The sequence below is a fragment of the Solanum tuberosum genome, unplaced genomic scaffold (genome assembly GCF_000226075.1).
Source record: "Solanum tuberosum cultivar DM 1-3 516 R44 unplaced genomic scaffold, SolTub_3.0 scf00055, whole genome shotgun sequence".
NCBI classification, from domain to species: domain Eukaryota; kingdom Viridiplantae; phylum Streptophyta; class Magnoliopsida; order Solanales; family Solanaceae; genus Solanum; species Solanum tuberosum.
Window position 1 is genome coordinate 436,588 of NW_006238981.1, and position 24,488 is coordinate 461,075.

The 24,488-nt window shown below is 33.8% G+C and overlaps 2 protein-coding genes and 1 pseudogene across 2 annotated transcripts; 1 reads left to right on the top strand and 2 right to left on the bottom strand.

The window, feature by feature from the left end:
- Nucleotides 1–9,840: 9,840 nt before the first annotated feature.
- On the bottom strand, nucleotides 9,841–13,160 carry LOC102598462 (protein TORNADO 1-like; annotated as a pseudogene).
- Nucleotides 13,161–14,661: 1,501 nt separating this feature from the next.
- Nucleotides 14,662–19,281, bottom strand: LOC102593648 (ubiquitin-conjugating enzyme E2 2-like). Its single transcript, XM_006344355.2, has 5 exons — nucleotides 18,975–19,281; nucleotides 18,840–18,865; nucleotides 18,286–18,375; nucleotides 15,979–16,067; nucleotides 14,662–15,059 (listed from the first exon to the last, which is right to left on the bottom strand). Exons 1-5 carry the CDS (start codon nucleotides 19,097–19,099, stop codon nucleotides 14,931–14,933), a joined length of 459 nt encoding a protein of 152 aa, XP_006344417.1. The 5' UTR covers nucleotides 19,100–19,281; the 3' UTR covers nucleotides 14,662–14,930.
- Nucleotides 19,282–21,364: 2,083 nt separating this feature from the next.
- Nucleotides 21,365–23,914, top strand: LOC102593974 (uncharacterized). Its single transcript, XM_006344356.2, has one exon. It carries the CDS (start codon nucleotides 21,496–21,498, stop codon nucleotides 23,530–23,532), a length of 2,037 nt encoding a protein of 678 aa, XP_006344418.1. The 5' UTR covers nucleotides 21,365–21,495; the 3' UTR covers nucleotides 23,533–23,914.
- The last annotated feature ends 574 nt before the right edge of the window (nucleotides 23,915–24,488 follow it).

The window sequence follows — 24,488 nt, forward strand, 5'->3', positions numbered from 1 at the left end:
CGCTAAGGGGAAAGAAGGAAACAAGAGAAAATGATTTAGAGAATTAATGATAAAATAAAAATTTTAATATTATATTTTTAGCGGGTCGGGTTAAATGGGGCGGATCATTAAATGGTTTAAATGGATATATATTTGGTTCTTAAAATTTTGATTAAAAAATAAAAATTTCATGTTAGCAAATTTTAGTGAAAAAATAATTAAATTGATTGAGTGACTTTTTGTGCAAAAAAGTCATAGTTGAGTGACTTTTGAGTTGAAAATGAAAGTTGAGTGACTTTTTGTGAAAATAGTTGATACTCCCTCCGTCCCTATTTAGTTGTTCATATTTCCTCTTTTAGTTGTCCTTATTTAGTTGTCCATTTTGATAAATTAAGAAAGGACAACAAATTTTTTCCTATTATACCCTTATTTAAATAAGGTGTCACTGTCATAAATAAAGTAAATAAGCTTATGAAGTTCTCAGCATAGATTAGTTATCTTGAATGAATTTATTTTGGAATTGTAAATTGTACTACAAGGATAAAATTGTAACTTCACTATGCTAATCATTGTTGCCTTAATCTGTGTGTTATTTCTAAAGTGGGACAACTAAATAGGAACGGAGGGAGTAGTTGAGTGACCATCGAAGTTATTAACTCATTAAAGTAATCAATGGGAAAAAATAAATTTGAAAACAAAAACTTATTTCTGAGTGTACCATGGCAATCTCTGTGTAGATGCGGGAGATTGGTAAATATAAAATACAAAGAGATGTCATTTTTTTTTTTAAAAAATAATTTGATTTGTAAACTCAATTCAAGTTAGTTTCAAGAATTTATTTGATGAAATATGTAAAATGATCTGTCTTGTTAGAACGTAGACACATAACATGTATGGACAATATATATTATAAGGACACAAGTTATATATACATAATACTTTCTTTTTCATTTTTCGAGAGTCAAACAGTTTAAGTTTGACTGACAATTTACGCATGAAATCTTCAAATCTTTTGAAATGAAATTTATATATTTGTAAACTACGTAAAAAGTATTATAAGTAACAATAATAAGATCTATGGAAAACTTACGATTACAAAAAAAATAGTTTAAATCTCGAAATTCAAAAAGTGTCACGTAAAATGGAACAAGAAATACCAATTTAAGTGGACTATCTTGCTGTATCCTTCCTTATGTTAAAGTCCCATCAAGCCAGCTAGCTACCTTCATTATAGCTAGCTCACATTAAAAACTTCTACTACCTTACTTATATTCATAGGACATTTATGAGTGTCCAGGCGGCAAAGAAAAATTGGAATTTGATGGATTCGACCTTTAAAGTACTTAATAACTTAATAATTAACACTAAAATTTGTTGTACTTTTCAAGTTATGTAGAGTAGTGCTAAATGGCAAGACACTTTTTTGGCAAGAATTGGCAAGACACGGCGAAATGACTAAATAGCCCTTAGGTGACAAAAACCACTTGTGGTTTTCCCTCCAAAATAGAAAACCACTCTTTGGCTTTTTCTTTCTTATTTTCTCTCTCTTACTTTACTCTTTTTTTTTTCTTTACTTCAGTCATTAGTTTTATTTTATTTTGTTGTTACATTTATATAATTTTAACAAGATGGATCCGAATAGTCAATTAAACGAAGTATAGAATAATGTTTTGGGTTTAGATGAGGATGATAGTTTGTTGTTCCAAAATCATGAAGATTTTGATGGTGCCTACGATAGGCTTGAAAAAAAAAACTAAAAAAATCGCGTGACCTATAGACTTAAAAAAAAAACTAAAAAAAACCTAAAATTGGGGACCTAAACTTAGATTCGAACTTGTGACATATAGACTATTCGTTTAAGCTTTAACTATTTGCGCTGCAATAGCATTCATTCATAATTACGAAAGGAAATGCATTTACTCTCTTTCATATTAGTTGTTTATTGAATATCACTAGTAAATTTAAAATGAGATATTGCCAATAAATATAGTCTAATAACTATTAAATGTGAAGATAATTTGATCAAAGGTTGACATGTACCATAATTAATTGTATTACCCAATTAAAACTTGATCATGCATATATAATCGCATTCAATTAACTTGTATTTGTGAGATAGCATAACTCATGTAATACTATATCTATTACATTTATTTTCATCATAATGATTCGACTTATAATAGTGAAAAATCTTCAATTTTTGTGAAACAATTCAAATATGAACTTTTACAATCATATTTACCAAAGTAATATAAAATTAAAAATTATTTATGTACTAATAGACATTGATTTTTTAGGATAAATTTTTACATTCTATTATTTTATTAATAAATGGTCCGTAATGATTTTATGTATAACCTTCTTCAAAACTGAAAAAAAATATTGTTCTCTTTGTTAGTATTCATGTGTTTCTCTTTATAATAATCAAATCTTATTGCATTTACGTCGTAGTTTAATTTATAGTTTTATTTTGATAATGTTGATAGTGCTTTTTCTTGTTGATATGACTCGTAATTTTATTGATTATTTTTATTTAAATCAAATATTAACAAGACATCTTAATATATCTTCGTTAAATAATAAAATCATTGGAAATAATTTATCATATTTCTTTAAAATGATTAAATTCTTAGATAATGAGTAATTATTTTTTTTGAAGGATCCTATATAGATGTACCTTATAAAAATTTTATAGTATCGTATATTTTTGAGAAGTCCACAAAAATTAAATAGCAAGAAAATAAAAAGGTTAAAGTGATGGAAAATTTCACCTAGCTTGAATTTCAAGAATAAAATATCGTATAAATTGACGGAAAGAATATGTATTTATATAGGTATTTATGGATGCTTTCCGTTTTTTTAATTTCATGAAATTAGTATAAAAACTTATGTAATTATTTATCAAAAACATTGATGCTCTTTCCGTTATATTTTCTTTTTGAAATTAGTATCAAAATTTATGCTATTTTTTTTTTACAAATTTCGTAAGAAATTATAAATAAAATGATAGCTTTACTAATTTACATTTAATTTTTTTAAATTTATAAATTTTATTTACACTTACAAAAAGAAAAAAATTGTAATTAATTATATTTTGTAAATTAACAAATAATTTTATCTAACTATTTTTAGTAATATAAATAATTAATTTTAAAATGTTAGAAATTGAATGAATATTTTCTTTTTGGATTTCATAATTTTATATTTTCCATGAATAAAATTATTTAAGTATGGACGTAGAGAAATTTGAAACATTAATTTGAAAAGAAAAGTCAAAGAAAAAGAAGTAAAAAAAAAGTAGGAAAGAGGAAAAAACCGTTTAAGAAGAGAGAGAAAATCATTTTCTGAAATGGGACCCAACACTTTCCACGTGGCACAATATAAGTGGAGCCGATGGTCAGCCACCTCTTGGAAAGTGTGACTGAAAAGTGATTTTACTTTTTAAGGATAGTGGTTTTACTTTTGAGGGTAATTTGGGTACAAGAAATTCTTGAAATTACCCAATCACCCTCAACTTTTCACACAAATTTCGAAATAACCAAAATTTTGTTCCTCGTGCCATTTCGTGACAAATTGGTGTCTTGCCATTTATATTTTCCATTTTTTGAAATATTTGTAGATATAGAACAAAAATACCATGATTTTTGTTAAACTCATAGCTCAAAAATACTGTAGATAAGTTTGATTATAAGATGAGATTTACTATTTCCTTCGTTCCTATTTATATGTCACTATTTTAGATTTTATGTTCCTTAAGAAATTATGTGAATTTATCATTGTATCCTTGTTTAGTATTGTCTTGAAGTCAAGTTTTCAATAAATGAACATAAATTAATTTATCTTGATTAATTAAATTGACCAATGAACATGAATTAATCATTTAGTTTACCTATGTGGATCAAATCCATACTTTCAAAGTTAATAACTCTCAAGGATAAAATAGGAAAAATAGTGTCATTTATACATTGATTTTGTAAAATGACAAATATTAAGGATCATTTATTTTTAGTAAGGGCGGCATATAAATGGAAACAAAGGGAGTATTAGTTAGCTTGTTGGTCATAATTGTTATTATGTTTTAATTAAAAGGAAAAGAACACTTGTACCCCAAAAGAGAAAACTCTTTACAAGAGGCTACCCCCTTAATTTCATACCCCTCGTGTTTTAACTACTACTGCGTGTTTACAGCTTGATACCATCAAAGTATATATATACTCCGATGGTATCAAAGAGGAAGAAACAATGCTTTAGTGAAAACACTACTCAGTTACTCCTTGATAACATTAGAGTCTATATATACTATGATGGCATCAGGGAGGAACATACAGTGTTTCAATGAAAAGATAGTTCTATTACTGTTTGATACATTCAGAGTATATTTATACTCCGATAATATCAAGGATAAAGAAGTAGTGGTTCAGTTAATAGAACAAGGGAGCAATCGGGTAAATAGTTTGGGATGTGGGTTCAATCATAATAAATATATTGGTTTTGATCCAATTTGAGTAAATATTTTACCTAATGGGTTCGATTTGTATAATTTTCCCATTAAACATAAAAATCCTAAATTTCATGTATAAAACGTATATATAGCAGGAATAACGTAAAGTTATATATAAGTGATAATGTTTTTGAGGCCAAGGTTTGAAGGGGAATTCCACCACAAAAACTAGGCTGTGTGAGCCCAATAATGTAAGAATAATTGATATATTACCAATCGATGAACATCATTTGTCTCTTTCTCATTTTGTACTTTGTATGTATATAGAAGTTGTATAAGAAAAAAATAATAGAGACAAACCTGAGGGGAGATTTGTAGCCCATTAGTGGGCCAATATTATGGCCATATATACCTGTTAAACAGCCCATAATTGGACTACAATTTCTCATTCCTTTGACATTTCACTCATACTACAAGTTGCAGGGATGTCCATAATTTCAACACAAATAATTAACCAAAGTGTCCATTTTATTCCTCTACTTGTACTTCTGATACTTACTGCAGCTATAATGGATTCTTGTTTATGTGAATTCACACACAAATAGTACACAATAATTGTCTCTGGTTAGATTAAGTTGTTGGGATGTCTGTTTAGGGTTAAAAAAAATGCACGGGTTTCCTCAAAAGGCCTCACACGATTAGGAGTACCCAACACCTTATAATTAACTTGTTTTTTTTTCAACCAATGTGAAACTTTATTCACATGCAACAATTACGTATCATGAGCCATTCAAAACAACCAGGTGCATACAACATACCATCTCCAATAATCACTCAACAAGTGAAAGACGAACATTTGTCCCAAGGGACCATTTTATATCAAAATTAACAAGTTATTTCCATTCGGCAAGCCAATTTAAGAAAATGACATTGGCATCAACATCAAAGAGGGATATACTATCGGACCAACTTTTTTGAACTTCATCGTTTGGTAGCTGGATAGAGTTATGCAGATATTAGTAATGTAAGTATTAGTTACGTATGTATTAGTTATGCAGGGTTTAGTTATGCAAGGTTTAATTATACATGTATTAGTTATGCAGGATTAAGTTATGCAAGATTTAGTTATACAAGTATTAGTTATGTAGGTTTTAGTTATGCAACTTGCAAGGTTTAGTTATGTAGAGATTACAATACATTAGTGAGCTAATTTTTATTTCTTAATTCCAAAAAGTAATTAGTAAGCTAATATTTATTATAATCATTAAAATAACCAACTATATAAATAATACATTAAAAATAAATAAATATCAATAGCTAAAAACAATAAAGTAAATAACAAATAGTAAAAGTAATTTGTATTCAATATGATAAGTAATTAAGTAATGGGTAATTTATAAAAAAAAACTAAAATAATTAAAATTTATATTGGCAGCGCGTGGTAGAGAAACTATGCGAAGAAATTAATTACAATTAATAGACACTGCCTTACCACAAAAGAAAACAGTCAACAAAAATTTAAGCAAAGAAACTGAAAGTAATTAAGCCATAGGAAGACAAAATACCCAAAACAAAAAAAATGCATAGTGGTTTTTTTACATGTATTAATTAGTTGATTTGTTGTAAATTAATATATATGTATAAAAGTAAATTGATAGGGGTAAATATGCAATTTACTATTTTAATATAGGGAAAAAAGTCTTAAATATATTCGAACTTTAATCGATATTGTTGTAACAATATCAAATTTTGGAAAAGACCTTTTATCCCCTTGTACTATTTAATAGTGTATTTTAAAGGTGTATATGTGCCCACGTGGACACATTACTATTTATAATTATGCAATATTTATGATGTCCACGTGAGCACATATACACCTTTAAAATACACTATTAAATAGTACAAGGGGATAAAAGGTCTTTTCCAAAATTTGATATTGTTACAACAATATCGATTAAAGTTCGAATATATTTAAGACTTTTTTCCCTATATTAAAATAGTAAATTGCATATTTACCCCTATCAATTTACTTTTATACATATATATTAATTTACAACAAATCAACTAATTAATACATGTAAAAAAACCACTATGCATTTTTTTTGTTTTGGGTATTTTGTCTTCCTATGGCTTAATTACTTTCAGTTTCTTTGCTTAAATTTTTGTTGACTGTTTTCTTTTGTGGTAAGGCAGTGTCTATTAATTGTAATTAATTTCTTCGCATAGTTTCTCTACCACGCGCTGCCAATATAAATTTTAATTATTTTAGTTTTTTTTTATAAATTACCCATTACTTAATTACTTATCATATTGAATACAAATTACTTTTACTATTTGTTATTTACTTTATTGTTTTTACTTTAATATATGCATAACTAATACATTCATAACTTATTCCACCTTCTATCCCGCATAAATTATACATAGATTCCCTCATAAGTTATACAAGTATTAATTACTTGGGATTATTAAAAAACGCAACCAAATACAGTATAAAATTAATACATGAATAATTTGTATACAACATTTGAAAAGCTACCAACTAAACATTATATTAAATTAATATATAAATAAATAACTTTTATACAATGTTTAAAAACTTACCAACCAAATATTGTATAAAATTAAGGGATAAGAGTCTGAAAAATACCTCAGCTTTGGTCGAATTTGTTGTTGCGATACTAAATTTTCATGAGGACCTATTACCTCCCTAGACTATTTAATACCGTATTTTTTACCCCTTGAACTATTTAATAGTGTATTTTAAAGGTATATATGTGCCCACGTGGACACATTACTATTTATAATTTTAAATTATTTTTTATGTCCACGTGGGCAAATATATATGTTTAAAATACGGTATTAAATAGTCTAGGGAGGTAATAGGTCCTCATGAAAGTTCAGTATCGCAACAACAAATTCGACCAAAGTTGGGGTATTTTTCAGACCCTTATCCCTAAAATTAATACATGAATTACTTTTTACCTAAAGAGTGTAGACACATAACATGCATGAACAATTTATATTACAGGACACAAGTTATATATGGTACCAATTTAAGTTAGAGGTTGAATTTAGAGTACAATTGACAAGTAGTAAAGTCCCTCCAAGCCAGCTAGGTACTTTCATATATTAAAAACTTTTACTACCTTGTATTCATAGGACATTTATAAGGAGTGTCCAGGCGGCTAAAAAATATCGGAATTTGATTGGTTCGATCTTTAAAGTACTTAGCGGTTAAAGCTAAATTTATTATACTTTTAAAATTATGAGTTTAAATTTATTCGAAATATGGTAATTCAGTACATATGTAAAAATGGAACAAAAACACCATGATTTCTATTAAACTCGTAGCTCAAAAATACCATTGGTAAGTTTGATCATGAGACGAGATTTACTTATCAGGAATACTATGAAGTTTACCTGTGGTTACCTTATTTATTAATTAAACATAAAAATCCTGAATTTTAATATATAAGGGATAATGCTTTTGAGGCCAAACTAGGCTATGTGAGCCCAATCATGTAAGAATAATTGATTATAGGGAAACTTTCACATATAGCCACTCAAAAATAGCTTAATTATGTTTCATAGATATAGTTTGTTAATTACGATTCGTAATTACATGTTATAGAAAGGAGAGTGGCGAGCGAGATTGGGAGAGGGATGAGAGAGGCGAGCAAGAGAGGGAAGAGAATGGGAGAGAGGTGAATTGTATATGTATATCGGTTAGATAATTGTATATATGTAACTGATATACATATGCATTTGTATACTTGGCGAGTGAGATTGGGAGAGGGCAATAATTTGTATAATTAGCATCTCGTTTGTATAATTCGTGTGTTTTTGTATAATTGAGTAATATAAAGTCTGAAATTATACAAATAAGATAAAACTCGAAATAACGAATTGATACAAACATAAACTGATAAACATATGAGCTTTAAACAGTTATACAAATTATACTATACAAATTACATTATATAAATTATATTATACAAAATTTGAATTACACAAATATGACGAATTATACAAACATGACTAATTATACAAACTCGATGTCAATCCACGTAATTAATGGTTAACGTTAGTAGCGAGTGATATTTATAGCAAACTATAGCTATTATGACTAATTAAGTAGTATAAATTTGCTTAACCACGTAATTTTCCCTTGATTATATTACCCATCGATGAACAACATTTGTCTCTTTATCAAAATTTGTATATAAAAGTTGTATAAGAAAAAGTAGAATAAACACAGCCCATTAGTGGGCGGCCATATATACCTGTTACTAGAGTAGGAATCGTCGGCCCAATGTCCTTTAATGGGCCATGACAATCAAGCCCATTAAACCATCACACTTACATAAAACCCTAGAGTTTCTTGCTTCCTATTAATACAGCTAAAAATCCCATCTTCAAACATAACTCTGCTATTCTCTTCCCTTCTCTGCCGCAGCAACAAAGCTTTATTTTTTCAATTTTCCTGTGATCTTCCACGTGATTGATGTTTATTGATGTTTGTGTTTTGTTATTTCTTTTTTAAATCACGATACGCCTAGTATTGCAATTCCTTGATCGTAAGAACATGGATAGCATTAGGCAATATGGAAACAATGCATATATATCTATGGCTTCGAATCTCTCTTGTTTTTTAGGGTTTTATGGTGACAAGTTGGATACATTTTTCTTCAAATAATTTGTTTTATTGAGTTATGGTGTGTAAGGATGATGAAGAAATCATTCGGATTCCCACTGATGTTGATCTGTGATTACTACAACCAGCTACTTCTGACTTCACATCATAATTTTTCTTTTTTTTCATTTTTCTTTGTTTAATTTATGTGTTTTTATTTGCCGATTTGGAATTGAAATTTTGAAAATAAAGGGCCAGTGATGTAATTAAATATTTGCTACTCTTGATGGGAATTTATTTAATTTCCATCTGATGATTCCTTATCCACCAAGATCTCTGAGGCCTTGTTCTTAAATTTTATTTTCTAAAGGTTTTCTACTTGCTGATTATTTACTTTATATGAAATTATATTATGAAAATCAGAAATGTTTTATCCAGTGTGTATGAAAATTAGGTTCACCATTTTATTATATAAATAAAATAAAGTATTATTGTAAATTTCTAAAAGTTCATGTTGTCCGATGGTGTGCGGTTGAATTTGAAAAGAATTACATCAAACACTCGTTTATGCCCCACTAAAATGGAGGTTAACAATTATGATACCTGGCAGGCAATTATGGATCATGAGCAGTAAATTTAAATACAAGGCGGTAACATCATCACGAAGATGATATTTATAATCATATTACAGTAGACGGAAACTTTTTGTAAAGGCCATTCTCGAGTAGAGAGCTAGGATTTCAGAAATGTTAACCCTGAAATTTGATCCCATGACCCAAATCAATTTTTGATTAATAAAATGAGTAAATTAAAAGTAATCACGTAGTTAGGTGTACCATCCAAAGAAGAATTAAGTTTGTCAACTCTGGCATAACCATTAACATCGACTTGAACAAGCCAATTAGCGAAGGATGAACATTTCTCCCAACAGGGATCAGGGAGACATTTTACATCAATTTAAGAATGATCAAACATCAAAGAGGAAAATATGCTACAGGGCCAACTATCCTGAACTCCTTAGTGTATATAGAGGCAGCTAGAATGGGTGGAAAGTTTCTCAGGCTGAAACACCATGACATTTTCGAACTTTCATCGAGATAGCAACATGGCATATCCATAATTAACATACAAATAAATGATCCTACCTGTTTAACATGCTGAACTATCATAGCAGCCAATCTAAGTGCACACTCCAGCAAATGTTGAGGCAGAATCTGGTTTCTCCTGTACCTTGGTGGTATTAAATTTCTTACACATTCTGGTCGAATAATGTTTTCAGTCAGTGTGACCCCATGGCAAAGGCTCTGGATTGCTGGTATAGCCTTAGAGTTTCTGTCAGGTGCTTTGTGGAACAGGCAAGCACATCAACATAATAGCCTAATTGACCCCCAAGTTCTACGCAGACATAGATTCCATTGATGCTCACGTACTTTTCAAGGCTGTATGTCACTCCATATTGATATTTCAACCCCATTACTTTGTTGTGCAAATGTACCTAAACAAACATAGTGAACTATATTCTTATCCGAGATGATGAAATAAATAAAAAAAAACAAAACGGATGTTGCTTCATTTGCACAGTCATATGATTCTGCAATATAGAATAGATCATAAAACTAAAAGAAGGTCTTGCCTGTAAGCGGGGGAAGAACCCCGGGGTTAGAAACATGTGGTTTGAATCATCACACTGAAGGTGCCTTCTTGCATAAATGCATTCACTTGAGTTTATCTGCCACTTTGGCTGTTTCCCCTTACCTTCTTCAAGAAAGCTGGGTATCAACATTAGAGAATTGGTATTCGAAGGACCTTGTTCATAGCATAATTCAAGTTTCAGCATCATTCTCACAAGATCACTTGCATCCAAGTTCTCAAAAACTCTTGAGCCCATCCCTGGAATCTGGCTATCAAAGACTGCTTCTCAGAACTTTTTCCAGCTCTTTTCTACTTATGAATCCATCCCCAGCTGAAGTCTGCTTTTTGACATCTAATCACAAAAGCTGACCAAGAACTTCACCAAAAAACCATTCACAATCTAGGATTAGGAAACCTAGTTCATCAAAATAGATCACCTCGCCAATGTGATGAAGGCACGTAGCAAGAGCCCTTCTCCTCGTTTCCACCTTCTCTTTATTATCGAGTCTAGAACGAACCCTGAGCAATGGAGCCTTGATTTGTCATAGATCACCAAACTCCTTCCACTTTATTGCTGGCTTATTATGGTTTTCCAATCTCCAGTCTGACAGAATTTGCATGAGATCGTTGCAAAGCTCATACACTCTAGGAACCCTTTGGAGAACCGTCTTGCTTGTCTTTTGAAAGTGATGGGCAATCTTACTTACTGATGCAGAAGATCTTGCATCAACTGTAAATACAGTTGGGTAGAATTCAACAAAGCCTTGAAATTTGTCTCGTAGCCTTCGGATTGAGTCTACAATAAGCTGTAGCTTCTGTGATAATTGATTGATTTTGTCATAGTGTGTAAGCACCACAGTTACATTTGGTAGCATGCACTGCTGAAGAGCTCTTTTTGAATTTGAAACAATGAACCTCAACCAGTACTGCAGATCTTCTTCAACTTCATCGGGGGTTTTCTGTTCCCAGTTATTTGGTTTCCTGAACAAACTGGAGATGATCAGGAAAATGGAGGCACGTCCATGTCCTGGAAAGATTAGATCATGGAGGGCATAAAATTCTTGCTGCCCTACAAGATTCCAAATTGAGATCTTTGTATCTTCATCTTTGAAAGTTTTTATCTTCATGCCTATAGGTCGAACAGCTAGCGCAATTGGGTTTACAAGAGTTCTCACTTGATCAATATACGGCAATTTCGGAGAAGAAAAGTGTTGATGTATAGAATTGCTTAGTGTAGTTTTTCCCGCAGTAAAAAAAAAGAACATACCAAATCAATCAATGTAGCTAATCAGTGATGTAGATAAACTAACATTGTTTAAGTGGCTTACCAGCATATTCTTGCCCACAGAGGAAGACCCTACAGCTCTTTGGCTATGTCATTGGCATGTCTTTGAGCAAATCAATCTCTGGTTCGGCCTTGTCGTTCTGACCCAATCTCTGATATATCGCTTCTGTTTTCCCTGCATTGTGCAATGGAGTTCTTGAAATATCAATGTCTTCAATCCAAGGATTTACCTATAAAATATCTATGATAGTTTGGAGGACTGCTTCACCATCCACTCCTTTACAACCTTGTAAAGATATGCATCTTAATGTAGCATTCTTCTCCAAACTCCTAAAGATTCTGATTATGTCATCCGGTTTTAAACTCTCATCATTATATATTCCGAAGCTGGTAAGACTTTCGTTACTTGTCAACATCTGCAGGATTGCTGCAAGCCCATCCCTACCAATTTTGTTTCTTTTTCCTCCAAAAGTAAGTGATTTGAGAGTGATATTTGCTTGATATTGCAGCGCAGAAAACCGGCTCAAAGGGCAAAGTAAATGTTCTACACCAACACCTCCAAACCAATTTCCTTTAAGATACAGCTTCTGCAAGCTGTGGTTCTTGAAAAGGCCAGCTGCAACATAAACAACTCCTTTTGTCTTTCAAGCAAGTGTTTGACAAATTTATCTCTTTGAGGGTCCTATTCTGTTCCAAAACCCATCGGAATTTTTTTGCCCATCGGGACTTCAACCATACTCCTGTCAGATCGAGTGTCTTCACAGTCGAATTCATCCCTAAAGCACAAGCAACTCTACAAGCACCCGAGACATTAAGGCGATATATACCACCTTTGAAGTTTTCTCATTGTTCTCTCCATTCCAAATATGCACTTCCATTGACCTGTTCCTCGCAAGAACTGCTGAAATCAAAGGCGTGGCAGTAATAGACTTGGAATCGAAAATGGTGAGTAGCCTCAATGTTGAGTTAACTTCTATCATTTTGGACAGCTCCTCTGCACCCTTTGAGCCAATGGAGTCTTCCCATATCTGCAACTCTTCTAAGCTTCCATTCACCTTAAGTGCTGAAGCAAGAACAGAAGCTCCAACCGGATCTGAAGTGACACTCACATTGATCTCATAAATATAAATATATACAAGATGAGGTACTATTGATATTTCATATATATATCTAAATCTAGACAGATATGTCACACACAAAAAAAGACAAATCAATATTATAAAAAGGATATTTTAGTGGGCAAGTGTTGCACCTAGAGAAGAAGCGTCGTTTAATTGGAGATACCATGAGAGGGATGTAGAGAAGAAGCCTCTAATTTTTTAATAAAATGGAAAGACGAGCATCCCAGTCCATTAATAATCACTTTGTAATGATTTAAAGCTGCGGTCCCCTTTGGTTCCTTCATTAGGTAGACCAAACAAAAAATGAGTCCATCTCATTATTCCTCAACTTACCTATAGGGATGGAGGGCCCTTCAACACCCATGTGCTCATCATCAACAAACATAAACATTAGATGATCACTTCAAACTCTTTTAATTTAAACATATGGTAAATGATTCTTCCATCTTTAATTAAACAACAATACATCATAACCTACTATTTCTCACCAACACAAATACTCCACTCAAATTTAACAGATGAGAAAAAATCACCTGATATTTTATTGCTAGTGGAATTTAAATGTAAGATTTCATAATTGTCTATCAATCACTGTGTTGCACGAACCCCCGGGAGATATTATGTCGAGTCACTCGTTAAGTTATGGCTGACGTGTAGAGGAATGGAGCAGCATGTTGAATTTACAAATTGCAAGGAGTACGTGCCACCGACGGTTTGTTAATTTCCAAACTTAAAGCAAAACAAGTGGAGTGACGGCACTTATCTTCTAACGGGAAAAAAGCCTACTTCACGAGAATGTTACCCTTCACCGACTTTATTCTATACGAGATAAAAGCTACTCTCTAGTAATATAGGATTTTCAGTCACATGAAATTGGCAGCCAAGCTAACAGACAGCAATTAATAATAATAATAACGTCCAACAAGGAGGAACCATATCATCCACTTGTCCTAAACTTGAAAAAAAGAAACACACAATTGCTAGCTAACATGAAGATTTTTTTAAACATGTAAAATAAAATCATTGAATAGGAATTGCAAAAAGAAGACAATAGAGAATAAAATATCTCATTGGGATAGCATAGATTACTTCAGGCTAAAGGCAATACCTCAAACTCTGGCTCATCATTAGTAAGCAATACAGTCGAAACAGATTAGTCAACCACACAAGCAGTGAGGCACGCCTGTAAAACTCTATAGGAAAGATCATGATTAGGAATCAAGTAATATAAGAGCAATAGAAATTCAGAAGCTCGAAAAGGCAAACACTGGTATGTCTCTTCATGATACTTTTTGACATATTGTAAAATCAAAACTGGTTATTGCAACATTAATCATCCGACCAAGTTCCATATTGTGAGTGTCACTTCAGATCCAATATTAAGTGATTCTCCACTACCTTTTTTTCAACATGTCTCATAACCTGAAATTGAAACTCAGACAGGCACAAGATTTTTGACTTCTCTATCTCCTCATTAGTTGGTGTTTGAAAGCCCACTTCTACTAAGAATTTATTTTGTTGAGTCGAATGAATGATAATGCACAATTAACATTGCTAAACAAAAATATCAGATATTTATCCATTTTCCATTGGAGGTCTCATAATGACCAACAGAAAAAAGTTTCATACAATTAAAATACAAAGTGATCAATATGTACACTGTATCAGAGTAACAGAACATGAAGATAAAGACAATCAGAGTTTCTAAACAGCACATAAAAGGACAATTTCATGCTACATTTATTATTAATGTAGCAACAGCATGGAGAACATTGCAGCTTTGACCTGGCAACCCTACCAGAAAAATATCCCATAACAGATTCAGCCAGAAAGATGTCAGTCAGCCGTCCAGCTCTGCTCAACAACCTCACGCACCTTCCTGTTGTACTCACGCTTGTTCTCACTAAACATGCGAGCTGCTTCTGAATTAGCTGGCGAGTTTGGGTTTGGATCACAGAGCAAAGACTGCATTTCAAGAAAGTCAAACATTAGGGGATGCCAAAGTTAATGCGTTCTCAGTTCAGTTTCATTTATGAATTGACTTGACTCCAGTCTCACACCAGACAGAACCAGAATTCAATTACTTGATTAAAAAAATGATATGATTCAGATGCTGTAGAAAACTCTACCGACCAAAAAATTGAACTGGACTTCTATGGAAACACAATACAAAGATGGCGGTGACAGAAGATGTTTTAAACTCCCAAGTTAGCGCCTAGATGAAACATAATGTGAAATAGACAGAACGATAACGAAGTTAAAGTAAGAACTGTTTGAACCAAATAGATTTAACAAAACAGAAAAAAACTTGCCTCTCCAGCAAGTAGAGACATATTCAATGTTTTAAGAACCAAGGACCTGAACTGTTTGCTTTAGAGCAACAGGTCGGATAGTTCTTTGTTTAGTTACTTTATTCATTTGTTAAATTAGTTAATTTACCACTCGTAAAAAATGATATCAAACACAGTATGTGCATCTACGGAAATATTTTATCATCTCACTGAATCAAATAATGAAGTCTCCATTCCCAACTTATCCAAAATTACAGATTTCCTGTTCTCATCGGGGTACGCTATCCATGTTCAAACAGAGAAATGCAAAGGGAAGCATAACTCAATAAGTGTCCACTAACAGCAACAGGAGTACAGGACAATGAGCTACTTGACCACACAGATATCATGTCTTACTAGTGGTAAACTATTAGTGCATTATATGAAATACAGAAGGACACAAAGCTACAAAGCTAGACAAGGCAGTAAAAAAAGAAAGGGGCTTATAATAAAAAAGAAACATACACCAAGAAATAAACTTTCCATGTTACATTTCTTTAAAATTCTGCAAAGCACAAGGCACAATGATGCATTTAATAACAATATCAACATACCTGGATTGAAGTGAGTATAGCAGCAACATCGTATATAGGACTCCACTGATTTTGCAGTATGTCTAAGCAAATACTTCCATCGGCATAAACTGACCAATAGATAGATAAACAGTGATATGAGAAATCAGCAAAACTAAAAATTACTCAAATTTATACTTCGCATGACAAGGGCCACAAAGTAGAATTCAAGCCTTTTTATGTGTAAAGTTGAATCGAGGCTAATATAGAAGTCAAGAAGTATCCATTTCGAATGATGTGGGAGATCTTGAATTAACTTCTGAACAAAGGCACAAATGACCCTTCGGGGTGGCTTCCATGTTGGAGGTCTCAAGTTCGAAACCCCTTGCCACCGAAAGCAAGGGGTTTGCCTTCTGGGTCGAGCTCGTCGCACCAGGCTTGCCTAGTGCGGGTTACCTCTCCTATGTGGTTTGCGAGCTATTGCATAGGAGCAGGGGTTTTACCCTGTGCGCACCCAAAGGGTAGCGGCTGTGGGTTTCCCTTGTCATAAAAAATAAATAAAAAATAAAAAAGGGCACAAATGAAAAATAAACAGAGCATAAATCTAATTGATACACACACATTAGATCAATTCTCTCAATAAGCCAATAATTAAACATAAAATGATACAATGCTCCGATTGTGTAGGTGCTGAGCTCCAATTGCTTGGACTGCCAGGTGTAAATAAAAGACAAGAAAAATAGGTGCGACAAAACTAGGATGTTTGAGGCAAAAGAGTATCGTGGGTGTGGCACAAGTACATCTGCTAAAATTTCAGCTAAAAGTTCCCATGTACTTCCACTGTTCTTTATCCGAATTTATTTCATTTTGTTACAAGGCATTTAGCTCCCTATATTGATATCTCCACTATTTTATTTTATTTTTGATAAGTTTCTCCACTAAATTGATGCTTTGAAAAATGTATAAGCTTAGAGGTTACTGCTTATCAAAAAAAGTATGTGCTTAGATGTATTTAAAAAGAGATAGAATATGTAGTCATAGGGTGAGAGTACAAGAAGTGCAATGGGCCATTGCTTCTTATATTTCGCATACTTTGGACTGCATTATGCATGTAAAATGGCAAGATCAAATCTTGAGACCAATTTATTCAGTGCAAAAAAAAAAAAAAATCAATTAAGTACCCGGCCTAATCTAATATAAGATGGAAGAAATACTAAGCTGTAGGTCTTAACACATACACAACTTTACAAATACATGAATCACAGAGCATATTCAATAACACACAACCCAAGCAGCTACCAGAATATGGCTAATTCTCTCTTATTCAACAACTCCCAAGAAACAAATACTCAAACAAATAACTTCAAGAAACAGAGGATTCTGTATGCAATGGTAATTACAAACATTCTTGTAACATTTCCATCACCAAAATATCATAATCATTGAAGAAAGTGTCACATCAAAAGACTTATTAGAACTGAAACGATGAAATTACCAATCACAGATATATGGGATTACCAATCAGGGTAAATTCAAGGATAAGGATTTGGGACGACCTCTGTAAAGGTTGAGTGGATGTAAGAGTTGATATGTCTTTAAAGGGAAAGGGGAATAAACTACTAAACTCATTATCTGATATAACCACACAACATATGTCCACTGTTCGGTATTGTTGGGTATTAAGATTTTCCCAGGAGGAGAATGCTCTGTGAAGACAATGATAGGAGTTCAATAGAAACTGGTGGGAATAGGCGTCGATATGTTTAAGAGATAAATGAAGGGGAAAGGCACTTTGTTTACATTCTTTATTATTATATAGGCATGAGAATTAGGTCTCAGATAGACTGGCTCTGTGGTGTAACTCTGAGCAAAATAGTTCCACAAGTGTTGGCATGGTGACGGACTACATGGCACAAAATTTAGACTAGCAATAAAGGATTAGGAATAATAGAAGATTGAGGAATTTCTTCACAGATATACAAATGGCCTATTGGTGAAGGGCAGGATAGGATGATACAGAGGGAGAGAGTGCGCTACTAGGAATTTCAAAATGGGGATTGACAGGTGATGCAGAATGTGTGGCCTATGTGGGATATTAAAAAAACTAGGAAGCTGGCTTCCTTCTCAGTTCACGCAGTGTGAGACACAATACTAACACTATAACTAATTTAAGAAGGTCCCCGAGTTGATATAACTCCTTGTCGATACTACTAGTCTTGGCACCACAAGATAAACTGAATAAGCAACAAGCAACCTAAGCTTAAAGTTGAAAGTTCTACTTGTTCTATGGACTAGAACTATGTGAAGAGTGGGAGAGAAAGATAATGCAACGTTACTTAGGCTACTTACTATTCGGATGGAACATCCTGGATACAAATCGAACCGTTGGAGGCTTGTTGGGGTAATCCTCCGAAAATTGAAGTGTCAGCTTAAACGTACCTGCATACAAATCAGAAATTTACTAGTCAAAATTGGGGTGGAAGGGCATGCTATAAATCTGAGGGTTCTTGCCCATACAAACAAGACATGCCTGTGTATCCTCGATTTTAGTGAAAGAGGAAAATCATGGATGAAAAAGAGAGAGCAAATCTTAATTATGGTGGGAGAATGGTCATGCAACACAAAACACAGATTCCTAGAAACCCTCTTCACTGGAAAAACACAAAGCATGTGCATTACTCAAGTGGCAGTGATTGTATCAACACAAGATATTCATCCACATAGACAAGTGTCTCAAAGTGCAATTTAAGCATTTAAGCAGAACACAGAAATCACAAAGTAAAGTACAAGGAGGTGTGTAACTATGCATTCAGGTTTTATATGATGGACTCAAGAGTCAAAAATATGCTTCTATTCGTATCTTAGATTTTAAAAAGATTGTAAATGAAGAAGAATTTCCTCACCTCCATCCCAAGGTGTGTCATCAGGACTGCATTCCAAGAAAAAGAAACAAGAAACGGAAGTGCATAAGTCAAAAAGAAAGAAGTACAAGAGAAATCGTAGCCGAATTCAATGATTTAATCCATAGGCATGCATACCCGAATATAACAGCATTCCAAAGCATTATATTGTTGTCATAAGGAGCACCACTGATGCCAGCAGGCGGATCCTGCTGTAACCGCTTAAAATCCCTCATCAATCTTTTCCTCGACGGCGTCGACATCCTCACCGCCTAAATCCACAAAATACAATTCAAGAACAATAAATCCCTAAAGTTTAGACACAAGAATCTAAAGTTTTCATTTAGAGAATCAGATGCTGTGAAATCGAACCAATAAATCAAGATCCCCAAAGAAATCGAAAATTAGTACTCCAAAGACATAACCATTGATTGAACATTCATATGTGAAGAATGAAGACGAATTACTTAGAGTGTTAAAAGCGGCAAGAATTTCAATGAATGTAATTGGTTCAAAGTTGAGGTTCTTGTTTGCCTGCTTATGAAAAATGAAGGACTTTGTGAGTTTGAGCCACACTACACTTCTAGATTCTAATTAACCAAAGTATCATGTGTACGTTAAATGTCACGTGGACGCCACATAGATACTCCCTCCGTCCCTTTTTAGTTGTCCACTTTAGAAATGGCACACAGATTAAGGCAACAATGATTAGCACAGTGAAGTTACAATTTTACCCTTATGACAACTTTTCACTTCAAAATTACAACCACTTATTTGAATTCAAATGAAATAAATTTGAGGGAAACAACATACACTTTTATAATTTTCAAGAAGTGTAAATAAGGGTATAATAGGAAAAAATTTGTTGTCCTTTCTTGATTTGTCAAAATGGACAACTAAATAGGGACAACCAAAAAAGGAAATATGGACAAGTAAATAGGGACGGAGGGAGTACCATATATGCATGCCAAATATATCCCATCTTCACATAGACGGCTACAAAAAATGGTCAAAAACTATTCGAAATAGCTTAAATATACTCTTAAACTATATTTCAGCTCAAAAATGTCCTTCACGTCTAACTATTGGACCATACTTGCCCTTCTGTTTAACAAAAACATCCATGTGTGTGCTAAAATGCCACATGAACTCCACATGTGCACGCCAAACACACCCCACCTCCACATAGACAACTTAAAGCCCTAATTTCACCCTTTTCCCACTCATTTCACCCTTTCCTTATTTCGGTATATCTATATGAATATACAATATACATTGATTCAATTCAGTTTCATTTTATTCTGATACTAATATGTTGTACTTTGAAGATCACAACTTAAACAAAATTCAAATTAATTTTGCTATCAAATTCTTATATCATCTATATATAGAATGTTTCTTTAACTTTCCACAAAATCTAAAACTTCCTTAGCAATCATTTAGAGCATGCAAAAATAGGGTAATTGATAAAAATAAAAATAAAATTAAGAATTCTATAAAGACTTAGTAGGTCTTCATTGATGTAGTAGCAATTGAAGGTGTCATCCCAGTCGTTCGTCAAGTTTTCCTCATTAGTGAAATCGCCTACGTTGATGTGGCGGAGCTCGGTCACCACCACTAAGGAGGCCGCCATAGTCGTCTTCCTTGTGCCTGGAGTTTCGGTGATAAGTATATTAGGTCTCTTACGACAACTGCTATTTTGCGCCATGGCCGTGAGTTGAATCAACAAGAAAGCTTCGCTAAGATTTGTTTAAACAAAATTAATTTATTAAGTGAAATTAAAATAATAAATTAGTGTTAATTGATTAATTAAAATGAGTGTGTTTATATTATACCTTAGATCGTTTCTTTTATTGTATTTGAAATGGTCATCAAATTGCAATTTCTCTGCTTCATTTGGTTACGTATACAAGTTTCCGCAAATATGTTTTCTTTTTTTGGTTCAATATATACTTTTCAGGGTGAAATGAGGGAAAATGAGTGAAATTAAGGCTATAAGTCATCTATGCGAAGGTGGCGTGTGTTTGGCATGCACATGTGGAGTCCATGTGGCATTTTAGCACACACATGGATGTTTTTGTTAAACAAAAAGGTAAGTGTGGTCTAATAGTTAGACGGGAATGGCATTTTTGAGCCAAAAATATAGTTTAAGGGTATATTTAAGCTATTTCGAATAGTTTAAGAGTAGTTTTGACCCTTTACTGTAGTCGTCTATGTGGAGGTGAGGTCTGTTTGGCATGCACATGTGGCGTCCATGTGGCATTTAACATACACATGGATACTTTCGTTAACTAGAAGGGTAGGTATGACCCAATAGATTGACGAAAAAGGTATTTTTGTAGTTTAAGGGTATATTTAAGCTATTTCAGATAGTTTAAGATAGTTTTGACCCTTTGCCGTTGATTTTATAAAATGAACAAGTATTATTAAACATCTAAAATAGTATAGTGGATAATTATTATGGGAGGGATGGAGCAATATTTTTACAAAGGGATTATGTTTTTCCCCATCCAAAATAAATTAAAAATAATAATCAAGTAATTGACTAGCTTCCGCAGCTGGTGCCCTCAGTCCTTCACTTCCAATTCCGTCAACTGAACCAACATCGTATTTTGCCCAAACCCCCAAACCCTATCTCCCGGATTCCCAAAACTCCGAAATGCCTCCGGCCACCGTCGTCGCCGGCGTTCTCCTCTTCCTCCTCCTTCAACTCTTCATCACCGCCACCATCTCCGCCCCAATCCTGGGATTAGACTCCTTCCTCAACCAACAATCCCGGGTTGACCCGACAGCCACAAACGATTCATTCCTCTCTCTTCCTTCTTCTCTGAAGAAGCATCTCTCTCAACCCTCCATACATCACCCACCCATCCCTTCTTCTCTCCTCACCCTACAAGTTTCCGTCCCCATCACTGTCAAGCTTGTTGGTAGCAACTTCTCTTCTTCTGCCAAATCTCAGCTTTCTTCATTTCTCACATCGGCAATTTCTTCCGATCAGTTCCACGTCATCACCCCTTTCTCTTTTCAACCATCTCATCACCTCTCTATATCCCATTCACTTCATCTTGATGTGACTCTTTCTCCTTCCTCTCTGTCTTCACGTCTCTCTGAAATCCTCAAGACCCATCTCGCCTCTGTACCTTCCTCTTTCAGATCCGTGCTTGCTTCTGTCCCTCACTCGATAGTTGATGAAATTATCAAACAAGATTTTGAAAAAGAGAAACCCATTAGTGGGATTTACATATATATTCTCAATTTGGGCTCCCAATCGAAACCCTATGCTTATAGCTATACACCTGGCGATCCATCCCCCGCTTTCACCAAGTGTTTGGGCACTGTGTGGACCGGAAAAGAACGGTATTTGTGGATTGATTTGGGGGCCGGTCCGGTTGATTATGGCCCGGCGTTGTCCGGCGATGGTGTACTTCCTCGTGGCGAGTTTCATCCATTTGCTACATTGCACGGACGACCCAAGTCCCAAAAGGCGCTGCTTTCGGATTTGGCCTCACTGGTTTGGAGTGCTTATCAGGTTCTTCTCGTGCCCTCTTTGCGAATCCCTATCCCGTTTGAGAATTCTTTGATTGTTGAGTTTATACACATATATGCTTCTTCGGATAATAAGGATACCGTTGGGTTAGATTGGAAGTTGGTAGAGAGGAATTTTATGGATGAAGTAAATGAGAATGGGTTGTTGTTTGGAGATCAATCTTTGAGATTTAAGAAGTATGAAGTGAATTTAGCAGAGTGCCCTATTTGTTCGTTTGCCATTTCAAGGGCAGCTACCTCATATACTTCTAGGTACCTGTTTGATAACTATACACTGATTGTCAGTGAATACCTGGACTCTAAGCGTTTACACCAGACATTGTCTGAATCGGCTGCTGAGTTTAGGCGGATTGCTAAGGTTCCTGAGGAGGACTTTGGTGGAAGGATACTTCCGGTTTATGTTTTTGATTTGGATGTCAGTTCGATTCTGATGCTTGATCGTTATCATCAGTCTGTGGCTTTTAAGGATATGGTTATAGCAGTCAGGACAAAGAGTACACAGACTGTGAGTGATTATAGCTGTAATGGGCGTCATGTCTTTACCCAGACTCGTGAATTAGAGAGGCCCATTGTAGGTTCCATCTTACAGAGCATGTGGGGAGTCTCACCAACACATTTAGTCTGGAGCCCAAGACACAACAGTACTCTAGTAGACTATACATGGAGTGTCGGGCAAACACCATTTGGGCCATTTTCGGAGGTTTCTTCGTTGTCATTTGTGCAGAAGGATGCTGCTAGGAGAAATGTATTGTTGACATCGCTGAACTTCAGTATTTCTAGTGCTCTTGAAGTTCTTGAATCCATTTCTGCACATGGCGGGGAGAGAAAGCTTCTTAAGCATAATCAGCTTACTGAGTTCATGCAAAGGTGGAACTTGTTCAAGTACAAGCTAGACAAAGCAGTTTCAGCACTCTCACACTTTGACTTTGAAATGGCTTTGTATTACCTGCGGGCATCAGATCATGACATATATGCCATTCATTCTCTTGTTTATCATGCTTCTCAAGAGCTGGAAGCATCGCTAGTCTGTTTCAAGGACCCACCATTTCCCTGGGCGTCAGTTTCTATGTCTGCTGGAGTTTTTATTTTCCTTGTGTATGTTTGGGCAAAGAGAGACAAGTTCTTTTCCAACAAGCGAAAACAATTTTGATATTTTCTAAAGCGTTGTTTTGTAAGATCTGAGTTGATACAACACCTGTATCTATGAGTAGCATGCTGGCTGCAAGCTCTGAAATTAGACTTCATTTGTTAAGAAAAGGTACTGCAGTTTCAACTTTCAACAAGCACAGAACATCTTGATCAAGCCCTTTGGATCATATATGAGCATTTTGGTCTAACTTCCTTTGGATGTTCACTGAAGACTTTAATAGATTTATAAGCACATCAACTAACTTATTTTCCAACTTCTTCCCATGTATAATTTCTTTTCCCAGAAGTTTGTGAATTAGCTCCTTGCACAATGTGTTGGGAACACAAAAAATCTCTTAAATTGAATAAAAGAAAGAGAAGAATTTTATGCTGGATTTTAGTGATCAGTGCTTATTTTTTGGCTTAGAAGTAGAACATGTCTAAGTTTTTACTTATTGCTCTTATCAAAAAGCTGTAATGATGATTATTTTTATCTTCCTGGTGATTTTTTTTACCAGCTTTTGGAGCAAGGCTGTGAGCCAAATTATTCATCATTTGGGAATAAAAACTAGAATTTGAAATTACTGAGCTCTATCTACTATAAATACAAATATCTAACCTTGGCATTCGAAGTATTTACATCATATGTTATCAATCTTGCCAAAAATGTTATATGGGAGTAGTATGATTGTTGGAAGCAAAAGAGAATTACTTTTAGACACGGATTGAAAAATTTGCTTGCTAAACTTTGAGGATTTTGAAACAAATCTTTCTACCTCACAAAGGGGTAAGATATGAGTCTCTTTTTATGTCTTATTAAATTACATTGAATATATTATCGTTAATTTATAGCTTTGAGGATTTTGAGTTACTCAAACAATTATTTAACATGAAGTGCAAATACAATTGTTCTTCTGAAGGAAAAAATGATCTTCGCATTAGACTTCAAATCACATAATTTGCCCAACGTAGTTGAAT